The following is a 15,761-nucleotide window of genomic DNA, read 5'->3' on the forward strand; positions in this document are numbered from 1 at the left end:
TTTTGTTTTTATACACACATAAGGCAAAAGGAACGACAGATTTCTCATAATGTAGTGGAGTAAAAAGTAAAATATTTGACTTTGAAATGTAGTGGAGTGAAAGTAAGTCACCCAAAAAAAAAAACTACTTAAGTACAGTAACGAATTACATTTACTTCGTTATTGTCCACCACTGGTAACTAGCATAGCTAACTAAGGAGTAAATAGCTTATAGTTTTTATTTTATTTTTCTGTCTGTGTATATTCTGACATGTTGCTTTTGCATGAGCCATCACGGTGCCTCGCTGTAAACCAAAAAAATCAGAGCAGAGCTCATCAAATTATTCAAAAGCCGCCCAAAAAAAGGGAAAACAGCTCATTTTATTCGAGAGCCAAATCATGGGGCTGTAAATAGGCATATAAAACTGCCTCTGGGAATTATTCCCCCCGAACAAAATCACATGTCATCTATGTAGAGATCAGAGAGCAATTTAAAATACAGAATAAATGCATTCTTTGACACGTTGGCACGCATGTAGATAAGTGTTTAAATGTGCATGATTATTCTTTGGTGTCAATATATGGGGTAAATGAGGTCTGGTTCTCTTAATATTATAAGTATTTAGTAGTAAGTAGTAGTAAATATTTCCCCCCTTTTCCTTCGTAAAATGTAACATGAAGGTCTTTGTTCTGTTTGATGTAGGTGATTAACCAGGTCACAGACCTGTGGTGGTGGTGGTGGTGGTGTGGGGGTCCCGTTAAAATATAGGCATCACATTTACTGAGATATATAGATTGAACGATTCAGTGTACAAAGAAGTAAAAGAAACATTTAATACAAAATCCAAGGCTTTTGAAATGACTGACCCACTATTCTGACTGACACTTATTTAAAGAGTGATACTTGTGGCATTAAATTCGTCCTTTACATGGCTGAGGCCAAAAAAATAACCTAACATTGCAGTGGCAAAGGTGTAGTAATGTTTAAGTGAAATTCATGCGTAAGACATAGATATGCTGGACAATATCAGTAAAGCTGTAATACCACTGACTCTAACAAGACTGACAAAATTAATGTCCTCAGTTAATGTCCTCTTGAGAAACGACAGAGAAACTTGTTGTCTCAATATTGCTTACTTTGCTTATTTTTTATTTGTTTATTCATTCATTTGAAGATTAATCAGAAGATTGGCTCCTGAAGCATCATTTAACCCAACTGTTGGTTCAGTAGGGGTTGTTCATGGTGTGCTTCATGATGACCTTGAGGGCCCGCCACGTCTCTTTAGCGGTGGGGATGATCTGATCAGCAGGCAGGAGGAAACCGTAGGGACTGGACTGCAAAGGTCTCAGCTCAAAGGTGTAGGAGTACTTGATGCCCTGGTCATAGCTCCAGTCAATGGAGCCACCACTAGCTTGGTCTGAGAGATACAATTGAGAATTTGATTAGATGCAGATCAATATGAAATATGATGAAATCAATATGAAACAGGGTGATTTCATTACTGACACAATAATCTTTATATGCTTGGCAGCTGTATTGCTTGGATGTTCTGCACTATTAAAATGAAATCAGCCCTGATATTTGGGGTTTGGAGAGTTTATTCTAGAATTATTTTAAGGGACCTGCAGCTGCTACTCAGACATGATAAACCCTAAAAACAATCAATAGGGTGCGTCAAACACTTCCAAATATTGATATTTGCACTCTGTAGATGTACTTCCATGTACAGTCTGTAAAGCAGGCCTGGATCCCAGATCAACCAGATCCATTTCTCAAGTAACATTGAGTTTTCTGTGTTTTTTCAGGAATTATTGAGGTGTATTGAACTGATTGGCATTTAAAAAGGCATTTGTATTAGTCTGTATGCTGTAGTGCAGGAATAGATCCTTCACTGGTTTTACAGAATTTACTGTTATATATGATGCTATACAGACTGTACATGTTTTCGTTTATCAATGTTCTCTCAATACCCAGCGTGCATTGTGCAAATACATCATATAGCCTTTGGGAATCCCTACCAGTCCTGACTTTTAGCCTAGCCACTAAGCTATAGGCTAACAAAACAATCAAGCTAGCATGAGTGTAATTCTTACCTCAGGCTTTGAAAAAAAATTGTAAAGAAAGCAGCAATTCTATCTTTATTCAGCAGAAAATGGGCACCAGTGACATTTTTACCCTTAAAGCCAGAAAAAACAAAGGCAAACTGAGGTAAGGCATTTAGATAACCAGGTAGCGACCTTATTAACTTTTAGCTTGTTGTTCAACTTGGAAGTGGATGGATTAAGCTCTAGCTCTGTTCTACTTACAAATGACATTGATGATGCTGCCATATGTGTAGCTCGTGCCATACAGACCCTTCAAGGCAGCAACTGCCTTCCTTGCCAATTTATGCTGCAAGAACATAAAAAGAAAGTTTATCATGTAACACAAAGCACTGAAAGACCTGAACTACTAAGTGTCATGTGAAAAGAAGAAATGAAGTTCTATTTTTCAGGTCTCACCAGCTCTGCCTGGTCCCTGCAAGGAGTCGTGGTGTAGCCGTAAGGGTAGAGCAAAAATTGAGAGTAGCTGTGGATGGACACAAAGGCTTTCAGGTTGCCATGAGACTTAACAAAGTCCACAATGGCCTTTACCTCAGATTCTGAATGGGCATAGGGTCCACGGTAGGTAGCATGACATGGGTTGTTACTGGAACCAGGGCCTGGAGATCAAAGTGCTTAGATCTTTAGCTTGATGTATTATTGTACATAAACTATAAAAAAGTCAGTATAGCTTTGTATACAGTACCTCCAAAGTTAGAATCCCAGTTCCTGTTGGGGTCAACTCCAACACAAGGCGATCCAGGATTGGGCTTCCTTGTCTTGCGCCACATGCGGTCCTAAACACATGGCAGATTAGAAGAACCATCATTTATTTGGTTACTGTGATGGACCTAAAGCGTGTGACAGATCTTCTATGTAGGTTAATGTTTTTCTGAACATGTGAGGGCTCACAGAGGTGTGGGTGAACTGGAATCCATCAGGGTTGGTGACGATCTCCAGGAAAATGTCGAACTTATTAAGGATGGCAGTGAGAGCAGCATCACGGTTATAGGAAGCCGCAATCTGCACAATGAGACAGCCATGCGTTACAGCTAAATGATACACATACTTTCAAATGAGTTTTGATTCACCTCAGGATCTTATTAATATGAGTTAAAACCTTCTTGGCAAACCAGGTTCCACAGGCCTGGGTGACCCATTCTCTGGAGTGGATGCCAGTGTCAATCCAGATACCAGGGCGGTTAGGACCAGTGCTAAACTATGTGAGAGAGCAAACAAAACATAACTTAGAAGAAAAGGATAAATTTGCCTACAAACAAAAGTAGTTTCATGTTCCACACCTCATTCTTTCCCCAACTGTTTTACTGTGCAGTCAAAAAAAAAAGATTTTAATGACATATTAAAAACATTAATTAACAGTAGTGACTTACCTTCAGAACATTCAAGGGACGGCGCTCGTAGCTTTGACCAATCACAATTTTGCTAACTAATTTAGGGTTCTCCTTCACCAGCATGTCAATGAAGGTATAAATCTGAAAGTCAGAGCTACATGGTTAGAACTGCAAATCTGATGGTCAGTCAGAGGTCAAACATCAGTGAACATTAATTTACATAAACATGTTTATGAATCAATATCCCTTTCCTGTTCCTGCAACACTTCGTTTGATTAGTCGCTGCCATCTGATCATGGCATCAGTGTGTGCTAACTACTCCTCCCTGAGCCACTTGAAAATTCATAACATCAAGTAAAACTGTTCATGTAATCTATCCAGGATGAACATGAAGATAAAAGTCCTGGGTCAAAATTTGAAAATCTAGTGTGGATCATCATGAATATGATTCACCTCAATCAACATTAGTAAATCTGTTCAGGGTCAATATGAAGATAATGGTCCTGAATAGATTTACTAACGTTGATTCAGGACAATTATCTTTATGTTATTATTAGTAAATCTATTCAAAATCAACAGGAAGATGGTGGTTCTGCATCACAATATGCAGATCTACTCAGGGTTAATATGACATTTGTAAATCTGTCCAGGATCAATATAAATGGTCTCCAGCCAGCATTTCCAAATCTGTTCAGAATTAATGGTCCTAGATAAACATTAATACATCTGTCCAGAATCAACAATGTAGATGATGGTCTTGAAACAACATTACTAAGTTTATTCAGGATCAACATGAAGATGGTGGTCTTGAATGCACAATAGTAAGTTTACCCAGGATAAACAGGAAGATAATGTGGAACAACATCAGTAAATTTATTCTACCTAAGAGAGCTGACATGGTTGACTTCTGATAAAGACAATCAGTGTTTCGTTTTGTTCAACAAACAAACATTTCTGCTCATGAATTTGGTCATGAATTGTTGAGCTGCTCACACTGATGAAATCAGATGGCTGTGAGTGGTTAAAAGAAAGCTTGTTCCAGGAACATGTCTGATTTTGAAGAAATCAAAGTCGTCATCTACAAGTCGTGTAAGACATTAGTAGAATAGTTCTGACCTCATCCAGGGTGTGGTAGTTGGTGTAGTCAAAGTCCTTAGTGGATTTAGGCTGATGAGCACGAAAGCGCATCATCTCCTGCTGTTCCTCATCCACAAGGTCCTGGTGGAAAAAGAAAGTTTAAATGAGTTATTAGAAGTTTATATTCACTTCTACTCTATGTGTTAATGCTTTTAGGCTTTTAGAAATAGACATTACAATTTTGGTGAGGTGGGTCAGCGACTCAGCGGTCACATTAAAATTCATGACTGAGAGCACAACTTTTTTATGGATAAAAAGAGAAGATCTCAGATATTTTGGACATATGAGAAATTTGTTTTCCAACACACTCAAAATGTATACTCTTTTTTTACGAAACTGTTTTGATTAGCATAATAATAATAATAATAATAAAAATAATACTCAAAACTTCCCAACCTGAAGATCCTGGATCATGATTTCATAATGGATCTTGTTGTTCTTCAGGAAGCTCTTGACCTTGTGAAGACTGGTTGAGGGAACATGAACATCAACAGGCAGAGACTCGTGAACGGGCTCCCTCCAGAAGTCCAGCTGCACACAGGTGGACAGACACATGCAGCACATTGATATTTTACATGCAAACGCTAATGATATATAAACTACCTACAACATTCAGGAAGAATTTTACCTCAAGATATTCATGATCAGTCAGGTTCTTCAGCAGAGAGATCTGAACATCATTGACTGCAGTGATCCGCAGGACCTGGTGTCTGTTAATGTCAAGTTCAGTAATTCATTGACTTTTCTTACCGGTGATTAAAACACAATGTTTATCATCACTGATGAAGAATAGTTGTTTAGGAGAACCAAAACTTAACCTTGATTGCATGTTTTATTCTATTCTACTAAGAACTTATTCTCTTATTCAAATTCTATAAAGCAAAAAAAAGATTGTGTTCCAACAGTGATGATATGCAAGTAAATATTAATACAAATTTCTGATATATATAAGCTTATTTTGAACACATACCCTTCAAAAGTCTTCCTGCCAAAGACGGCCAAAAACAGAGATGCCAAAACCAACAGCTTTCTCATTTTGCCTCCTGTAGCAGAGCTGCTCTGTGACTTTAGCCTTATATACTGTTTCTACTCTGATGGGATGGTCTGAGCTGTTGCACAGAACTGACAACAGAACAGTTCCTACTTTTCTTCGTGAACAGACTAACAAACAAACACAGTTACACAATAACAGTCCTAACAGCCTAAATAAGAAATAAATAAATAATAAAGTTTGCCACATTCAAGTGTTGCTTAGATGATTATTTTCATCAGTACTATTACATATTTATTATACATGTTTAATATTATGTTATATATTTAATATTTACCCTGTTAGTTCAATTTAAACTTTACAATTTTATATACAATATTATAGCACATGCATAACATAGAGCAAATATGATTATATAACGATTTAGGTTACATACAGTCTATATACAGTGCTCCAACAAAGTCCTTTGACCCTCCCTGAACACCATTTTTATCTTGTTTATGTATTTCATACTAAGATTAATTTATCATTTATTCATTCATATTCAATTATTCATCAGAGTAGCCTGGTCTCAAGATGAATTAGTACATATTTGACTTATATTAGACCATTTCCCAGGATTTGTACAAAGTGAATGAAATAGTTCGCCTTTCATGGATATACACGTTAATTTCTGACACCAACGTGAAAAATCAAGAGAGGTCGTAACAACCAGCCATGAGAACTGAATCTCTAAGACTACAGATGATCTTGTAAATAAAGCTCAAGTAAGACAAGTAAAAGTACTGAAATATTATTGTCTCTTTCCTTTATGCAGATCAGTATTTAATATTTTGTTTAAGTCAGCATTTTGTTGCATGTCTTTTCATTTGGATGACAACTTTAAATCTTCTAGGAATGGAGTGAATGAGATTGGACATCTGATACTCAGTCAGGCTTGCTGGATGTTGTTTTGGATGGTCAGAGTGAGGCAGGTTTTGAGCACTTCCTGTCTCCCTCTACCACTTCAGTGTGTTTTATTCTTGATATTGGAGTTTTCAGCATATCTTTAATCTTTCTTACTGACAGTTTTTACCATTTTTTCAGTTTTTTCACATTTTCTTATTTTTCTAACTTTCTCTGTTTTTCAGAATGTTAATTTAGAAAGCTGATTTAATTTAGTCAGCTGTGCTGGATGCTGCGTCAGAGAGCTCTGGTTTGAACATGTGCAGGTGGATTAGTGTTGCAGCATCTGTTTTAAGGTAAAACTGGGGATTGGGTGACTGGCTTGAAGAGGGAAACATGAAATCAGGGTAAAATACAGAACTGGGCAGGCAGATTGAGTCTGTAAGTAACATCATTGATTCTTTTGACTACTTGAAATCAACCGATGTACTTGGGCTACAAATGAAGACTACTGGTCTCCAGGCTGATAGGAGGGGCTCTCCACAAAACGCTTGTCTGCCTGCTCCTTGGCAAGCTGGAGAGCCGCCTCAATGTTACAAGTCTGTTCCCAGACCTCCTCGCTGCGTCTCATTCAGTCATCCACAGCTGGGATGTCAGAGGGCATAGCAGTCGAAGGTGCCAGTAGGAGCTGAGATCCTAACACAGATTGAAAAGGAGTGAGTTGAATAGCAGAGCTTATTAATGAATTTTGAGCACTCTCTGCCCAAATGAGGTATCTAGACCAGTCAGCAGGGTTGCTGATACAAAATGCTCTCAGGAATTTACCTAACTCTTGGTTTACCCTTTCACATTGTCCATTCGATTGTAGATGGTACCCAGAGGTCAAACTGACATTTATACCTAGATGTTCGCAGAAACCGGACCGAACTCTTCATGTAAACTGGGAACCTCGGTCTGACACCATATGCTCAGGGATTCCAAAATTAAAAAATATGTGAGTCTATATGGCCATGGTGGTGTCAAAGCGGAAGGTAATGATTTGAATGGAACAAACCTAACACTACATGAGAAATGATCGAAAACGGTGAGAATAGTTGTAAATTCCTCTGAAGGCAGTAAATCAGAGACAAAATCTATTGCGATGTGAGACCAGGGCTGTTCAGAACTGGGAGTGGCATTAGCTTGTTGAAAGGTAGAGCTTTAGGGGTTTTGCTTTGAGCACATACTGAACATGAGGACAGGAACCGGTAAACGTCCTGTCATAACGTCTCCTACCAATAACGATTGGACAGCAACGTGACAACTCATTAATATTTTCCATTATATTTGAACACATATATATATAGCATAATCTGAAATGGTCAATTAACTAAGTTAGTTTTGATATTGCATTATTTATTACAGCCTATGTTTAATTTTATTTGTACATCTACTTAATTCAGAGCTCATTTAGTTATTTATTACATAATTATTTGACTGATCTAGATCTAAGTCTAGAATAGGCGAGACTGGCGAAAGCTGTAACCCTTTTGGCTCAGCCTATTTAAGTCAAGTCAAAGTTAAAGGTTATTAATGTAGCGCCTTTTACAACAAAAATCCGAGTCCAAGCCCCCATGATTGGCGCCAAAGGCAACAATGGCAAGGAAAAACTCCCTAAGAGCAAGAGGAAGAAACCTTGAGAGTGTTAGTATAAAATTTTAAAATACAGCAACAGGGAAAAACAGGTGAAGCAATGGATATAATTAAATAGTTTAAGTCTGTGCAGCAGCAGCAGCAGCGGCAGTATCATCAGAAAGGTCAGTTCATGCAGATGAGGTTTGCACAATGTGGCACAGCGAGAAGCACCATGGTGGTCAAATCGGTCCAGATGGCTGGTGAGCAGTGGCCACCCAATAAAGCAGAAGAAGATACAGCATCAGACCACACAGAATGGGCAGTTGTTCAACAATCACTCAGTTGTTGTTTACACTACAAATTTCAAATCTTAATAAGACACTCATATTTGTTTATCACAAGTAACAGAAGAAATCTACTACACATAAAAAAGGTTTTGTGTAGGTACATTTTTAATTCATCAAGGTATAAACAATGTAAATGTTCCCTCAAAGGTACAACAGTGGTTTGAAAGTCCAGTTGTGCACCTTAAATTAGTTTTTCCAGGTGAAAAGTACGTATTTGTACCTTTTCATAATCTAACGCATTAAAACAGAACAATAAAATAAGAAACCTGGAGACGAGACGGGGTGTGTGGAGTCAGTACAACATAGAACATACGATTTTAATGGATTATAGTGCAGTTATGTTCCCTGACTAAATGTACTGAGATGTACCCTTGAGGGTACCACCCCAGTGACAAGAGGGGCACTGCCCCAGTGACAGTCTTGTCCCTTTATTTCTGAGAGTGTACTTTGTCACAAAATGAGTAAGTTGGTCTTAAAAACAAGTGTTCCAATGTTACAACCTGTCCCACTGCCTGTATGGGTTGTAACAGTATATGTGGTAGACTATAATAATAAAAGAAAATAAGCAGAGACTAATATTTGGAGAATAATTTATTGAGGCGCATTTGTCATTTTTTTTATTTTAGCTGACAGTTAAAGCTCCTCAGTTTTTCTTATTGGAGTGAATAAATGTGAGCAGCCTTACTGTTTATTCTTTGTTAAATCTCTCTGCATTATAAACCCACTCTGTCCTCATCAATCATGATGCCACTTTCTTTTAGCTTGTACATTTAAAATAAGCATACATTTTGCATTTCAACTTAAACTACAGAAATTGGAGATTTATTAAGTAGAAATTAGCTGATCCAGCTCAGCACTAGCAGAACAGCAGGAGCAGCTGATGGGCTACGTTATTCCTCTCATTTTCACACAGAAAGCAGAGCATTTTGTGATTTTTTTCCTGTTTGTTTTGCCATTGTCCATTTTTTGAAATGATGTTCTGTGATATATTGTAGTAGCTGGCTAAACCCAGTTAACCCACATGTTCATTAGCTTTAATCACATTCTACTTTCAATTTCAGTGATTCAGTTTGAAAGGTATCAGTCAGTGTTAACTATCAACATATTATGAACATTTTTATAACATTATTGATATTTTAAGGTTGATTGAAAGTGTCTTGAAATAATTATAATAATATGTTTTGATAAAAGCCAATCTAATGACATAATATGGTGTGATGTAAGATTCCTTGTTGAAAATCTGTTGTTACTGTAGATAAAGAAGATATGCTGTTGATGCAAAATGAGGATCTCAAAACCTCCATAGTTCGCTGGAACACTGTAGCAATCGTCATTTGACAAACCATGACGGGCATTTATGCAACCATGCAACTATTGTTCTTCAAAATTGCTCATGTTTGTCTCAAAGAACCAGCAGGACCCCACTGCCTGGTGCCCTTAAATAAACCCGATGAAAAGACTGGCAGTGCACTCATGTTAGTTTCATGTAATCAGACTACTTTCATTTCATTGACAGAGCTCCACAAACAGATAACCCAATCTCTGTGAACTGTAAAACCATCAGCACCATTGCGCAGTGAGGTGGTTTCTGTTTCATAATCCACCGCAATTTGTGAAAACACCTCAACAGAGCACAAAGAACATTCTATTGTGGAAGTGAACACGAAGGCAAGTGTGAAGCAATGTGCCTGCTGGTTCAGCAACTGATTGGTTCAATATGCCTCTGTGGGTGCCTGTGTGCACTTTAACACTGTAAAATCCACTGATCATGCAGTGATCTATCTACCAGTCTGTCAGTTAGCAGAACATCTTGATAACAGTCTGATGAGGTTCTCACTGCAGTAAGAAATCTGAAAAACAAATGCAGGCCCAGCTGGACTTGCTGAGAAGCATTTGCTGAGAAGGTTCTCACAAGACTGAAAATGTTCTCACATAATCTCTAACCATGACAAAAGGGAGAGTCATCGTCTAAGCCAAGACATCATGTTCCCCATGAGACACAATATAGGTTTGTCATGAACAGTGGCATATCCAACATGATCTTAGCTTAAAATTGCTTTGAGGAAATGTGGAGAGTGAAATAAAGTGCTGTCAAAATATGTCAATGTGGTTCCTCTGTTTCATTACACTACGCTTCATTACACTAGTTGAATGACATGAAACATTCTAATGTGACAAATTAGCAGAAATAGAAGAAATCGGGTGAGGGGCAAACACTTTTTCACAGCACTGCACTTGCTGATGGCTTACAATCTGGACAGCCAGAGTCCAGCAGAAGATTCTACATTCTACATTCATACTTTCATGTCATCTTGCTCAGTTTGCTAGTCTGCAATTCACATCTTAAGTGTGGTCAGCCTTCTTTGAACATATCGGGGTTTCGGTTAGCTTGACTTCTGGGTGCCACCCACAATCAAAAGGACAAATCGAGTGAATTAATCAAGAATTAGGTGAATTCCTTACAGTATTCTGTCACAATAACCCCAATGAATGGTGACGCTACTTAGTATAGACAGAAATAGCACAGAATTCACTTATAAGCTCTACTACTGTTATCATCCCTTTTCAGGGTGTTCTTGGATTTCAACCACCTGTTGTCCCATGGACTGGACTCTCTTCTAATGTCCCCGCTGTTGATGATTGGATGCAAAGCAACGAGGGTGTCTGGAAGGAGACACAAAAATTGAGGCAGTTCTTCAACAAACACAAGCCAACCACCACCATGGTGACACGCCCTCTTTCCAGCCAGTAGACCGGGTTTGGCTGTCGACTCAGGACCTCAGGTTTGCTGAGGGAACTAAGAAGTTACATCCTAAATACACTGGTTCATTTAAGATCCTTGAAATTGACAATGACGTTACTTATAAACTTGATTTGCCTTCTTGTTACCAGGTTTCTCACTCATTCCAAGTTTCTCTGCTCAAACCTTTTGTCCCAAGTCCATTTGACGAGGTTTTGCCTGCTAATGCACCCCCCCTCTGGAAGGGGTTGATGGGACCCCAGTTTATGCTCTTTGTAAGCTGCTGGACTCCAGGAGAAGGGGAGGCCAGTTACAGTATGGGAAGGTTATTACCCTGAGGAGCAGTGCTGGATACCTGGTGGAGATATCTTGGACCCGGGGTTGATGGCTGATTTCCACAGTCAGCACCCAGATAAGCCCACTCCTCATCCCCAGGGGTCACCCGAGGAGGGCTTTCCCTAGTTCGCTATCTGGTCGTTGTCTCAGGAGTACCTCCCAGGTCCAGTGCTGTGCTGGCTCTAGGCATGTTCCCAGTCATGCCACCGTGTGGGTGGTGGTTGTCGTGGTTGACACTGTCCCGTGCCTGTCTCAGACTTTTTGGGGGTACTGTCATGCATCCCTCCAGCTGTAATGTTTCTATAAACTCCATCTCATAGAATCCTCTGGGAGATTACATACCTGCTGACCCTCCACAGCACTCCAATGATTGTTCTCACGCTACGAATCTGGTTTGTCTATTCTTGTTGTCACATGACTAGACATAGTTAGTATAAAGCTGTTTTCCTCGTAAGGTGTTGTTTCTTCTTGTGACAGCTACTGGCCATTTTTTCTGATTGCCTTTATGATATTCTGACCTTCTCTTGGATTCTCTGACCTTGTCTTTTTGTCGCTGCCCTTTTGGATCTGGTTGCCTGGTTGTGTTTGTTATGTTTGTTCTTTTTGCATTTTGACCTTTCTGGATTTGACCATCATCTGTTCACAATACTGAGTTTCGCCAAACCCCATAACAATAAAGCCTAATTTATCATTTTTCATCACGCGCTTCTGGCTGGTTCGGTTTCGTTATGTTAAGGCACTTTTCATAAACGATTTTAGACAGTGGACTGAAACCAATGGAAGACAGAACCTGCAATTTTGGCACTATTCTTTTTGCTAAGCTACTCTTTGTTTATTCTGTCACTTTATTTTAGCACTGGTGCTAACTGCCCTGGTATCTGGATCGACGCTGGCATCCACTCCAGAGAATGGGTCACCCAGGCCAGCGGAACCTGGTTCACTAAGAAGGTTAAATTTTTCTCTTTCTATGACAGAACAAACATCTACTAATGTGATCCCGAACAGAAGTGAAACCCAACTGCAAGTATACATGTAGCATTTGGCTTTAATGTACTGTTATCTGTTTCCTTGTGTAGATTGTAACTGACTATGTATGTCACATAGTCACATACATAGTCAAACTGAAACATTTGAAACCATGCATACCCTCACAATAACTGATATGGTTATAATGAATCACCTGTCAGTAATCAAGTTAGTGATGTTGAATTCTTCTGTGTCATGTGTTTAGAGCTACATGTGGCACAAGACAAGAAAGCCCATCTCTGGATCCCTTTGTGTTGGAGTTGACCCCAACAGAAACTGGGATGCTGGCTTAGGACGTACAGTATACATACTTCCACATGAGGCTCTCTTGTTGCTTTGAAATTGATATGCATCAAAGAGATCCAGCAGAAGGTCATCACAAAGAGGCACTGCCATCTGTCACCTGTCTCATTTGATGTCTCATGAAGGTGCCTGTGGTATGGGGTTTATGCTTCAGCACCATAAAATAAAGTGGAGAGAAGAAACTGCTGGGCAGAGGTTTTTAAATACTTCTCAAAGAAGCAAGAGTGTTCCAAAAGCCAGGTTGACGCAAGCTTGAATTTCATTATGCATAATGTGATCAGGTTCAGTCCCACATTGCAAATAACTGAGTTTTTCTGCTTGAACACCCCTGAATAGTGATCGTGATTGGCTATTTATTGCTGAGTTCTGGTCTATCCTGTGTGGTCTGAGGTAAGAGAAGATGAGCCCCAGTGATGAGGCGATCTCTGAACTGAGACAATACGTACATTTTGTCAGCTGGGCACTGATCCGTAAAAAAGTACAGTCTCTTTTTCTAGTACTTTATTTCCTCGTCTATTTCCCAACAGATAGAGAGAATGTTAACATGCAGGGGCAAAAGAACCGGGACGATATGAGATATTGAAGTTAAATCTCAAAAAGAATAAAGACCAGCATGCTTGGTGGGGGTTGAGACATTTTGCAGCATATACACATTCTAGGTTTTTATGATTTGTCAGGACAGTGAAGAGATGATTAGCACCCTCTAGCCAGTGTCTCCATTCCTCTAAGGCTAGTTTTACCACCAGGAGCTCACAATCCCCGATCCCATAGTTGTGTTCAGTAGGTGTTAGTTTATGTGAGAACACGATAGGGTACAGTTTAAGGGCTTCTCCAGATCTTTGTGATAAAACTGCACCCACACCAGTCTCAGGGGCATCTGCCTCTACAGTAAACGGTTTGGAAGGATCAGGGTGTTTGAGAGCAGGAGGAGATGTAAAAGCCTCTTTGAAAGTCAAAAGCACATTCAACTTGAGGAGTCCAACTCAGTCTTCTAGGTGATCCCTTTAAGAGGGCTGTCAAAGGTGCCGCGATGCTACTTAAGTTACAAATAAAGAATGGATAGAATTTAGCAAATTCCAGAAAACATTGGAGTTCCAGGCGGGTAAATGAGGATATCATCAATGACAAACTTGCCAATCATGTAGCAAAGTACATGGTGTCAGAGCATTATTAATGTCATTAGTCATTAATAAAATAAATAAATCAAACAGTTGATAAATCAATCAAGCAATCTTTTTTCTGCATTTTCATTGTTGTTGTTCAGCAGAATTCCTGGTATTTTTGGATTATCAAATTTACTGCCCAAATTTCAGGTTAGTGGTGTTACAATATAGTTGTAGAAGTGATATCACAATGATTATTATGTAAATGATTTATATAATTCATCATCATAAAACTCTCTTAAAAGTCATTTTAAGCACAGTGTTACATGTAAAGGAAACATGATCACTACTGAAAATTAGGAAAAGTCAGTTTAACAGATATTTCACTTTTTTGTGGATACTCATTTGTTCCGCTCCAACTTATTAATTCCCAATTCCCACCTGCTAGCTTGGTGTCCCCTTATCACACAATGCTAGCTGGGAAGGTGAAGGCTTTGGAATCTTTTCAATGAAAGGAAGTTATTTTGCTTCATTACAAAATGAAGAGTGTGGTTTATCCAGTAAAAAGCATTAAATCACATAGCATATGCTCATATCTCAGTCCTTTCATGTGGGAAGGAGAGTAAAACGGTCATCTTTATCCTGCAGCGTTCATATGTGGCTGCTGAATAACTGAGATACAACCAGTTTACAACTATCAGCCACCAGCATGGCTTTTTTAATGACACCTCTAACTTGGTAAGCTAATGCTGCTTTCAGTTTTATCTTAGAAATATTGTATTTACAAAGTCTGTGAACATGAAAGTCACCACACTGTCATAATTACTAGTGACTTTCTAAGTCAACAGAAAAGTGGCAGCCGCTGATAGTTGTACTGTAAACCAAGTGTATTTTAGTTATTTATCAGCCTGTCTTAACGTCTTACTCTTATATCCAAACTCAAAAAAACAGTTGAGACATTCACTTGAAAGAGGCCCCGAATATTCTGCTGTTAGGATGAAGCAATCTGAACCAAAATAAAACACTGCATACCTTGATGTTTGTGTAATCCATTGCATCACATATGATGCTGGAAGTGATCTCTGTTTTCTGGCAGATACATGAAGGGGTACGAGGGTCTGCACCCAGAAGTTGCAAATGGAGGTTAAACATTGCGATGGCTGTCCGACGCCTACCTCATCGCTCCGATGCAGGGGCATCCCAGCTTGTTCAAAGCTCCGTATACTCAGGAGCACATCGCACATTGTTTCGTTCAGATTGCTTTGTCCTAGCAAGAGTTATTACAGAATATTTGGGGCCTCTTTGGAGTGAATCTCCCTGTATAATGCAATACTTCTAACTGGATAAAAGCATTACTCATCTAATTTATTTTGTTGCAGTTATGGAAAATAAGCTCTTTTTGACATCACACAAACAAATGTACATAAAAAAGCATCATTCCAGCACTTTCTGACCAAAACCACTTCAACACATTTCAGGCAATACTCATCACCTCTGAAGTTGTGTGTAAGAACTTTAGAGGAAGACCTGAAGGCAACGTTAAACTGTGCAAGCCTCTGATCCTCCCTTCTCCATCCCTGATTTAGAAGTTACTGAAAACACATGAATGCGTAAACTCATGATCACGTGAGAACTGGGAAGTGTGGGAAGAAGCTCAGACTTCTCCATGTTGTTATTCCATGACATCATTTCAACATGGCAGCCAATAAAACTAGAAATGCTAGCATGATTTAAGCCTTTTAAAGAGATTTTTGAGTGTTTTCTATCATTCCTTATCTTTGTGTATCACTATTTGTGTACAATGTTGATAAAAACAGACAGATTCTTAGATAATTGTAAGGTTAAGCTGTACTTTAAGGAACTTTT

General features: G+C 38.9%; 1 protein-coding gene across 1 annotated transcript; it reads right to left on the reverse strand.

Annotated features, from left to right (window-relative positions):
* Positions 1–622: 622 nt before the first annotated feature.
* On the reverse strand, positions 623–5,626 carry LOC118806727 (carboxypeptidase A1-like). Its single transcript, XM_036568257.1, has 11 exons — positions 5,521–5,626; positions 5,179–5,260; positions 4,947–5,081; positions 4,530–4,631; positions 3,453–3,554; positions 3,182–3,280; positions 2,974–3,084; positions 2,768–2,858; positions 2,482–2,681; positions 2,287–2,371; positions 623–1,397 (listed from the first exon to the last, which is right to left on the reverse strand). The coding sequence occupies exons 1-11, from the start codon at positions 5,583–5,585 to the stop codon at positions 1,204–1,206; spliced, it is 1,266 nt and encodes a 421-aa protein (XP_036424150.1). The 5' UTR covers positions 5,586–5,626; the 3' UTR covers positions 623–1,203.
* Between the last annotated feature and the right edge of the window lie 10,135 nt (positions 5,627–15,761).

The sequence above is a fragment of the Colossoma macropomum genome, unplaced genomic scaffold, assembly GCF_904425465.1.
Source record: "Colossoma macropomum unplaced genomic scaffold, Colossoma_macropomum, whole genome shotgun sequence".
In the NCBI taxonomy this organism is placed as follows: Eukaryota; Metazoa; Chordata; class Actinopteri; order Characiformes; family Serrasalmidae; genus Colossoma; species Colossoma macropomum.

Excerpts from the sequence above, each read along its gene's own strand:
- LOC118806727 (XM_036568257.1), bottom strand. The coding sequence starts at position 5,585 with ATGAGAAAGCTGTTGGTTTTGGCATCTCTGTTTTTGGCCGTCTTTGGC. Across the intron at positions 3,555-4,529 it reads ACTACCACACCCTGGATGAG|ATTTATACCTTCATTGACAT; the intron begins GTCAGAACTATT and ends TCTGACTTTCAG. Across the intron at positions 2,859-2,973 it reads TCCAGTTCACCCACACCTCT|GACCGCATGTGGCGCAAGAC; the intron begins GTGAGCCCTCAC and ends CCATGTGTTTAG.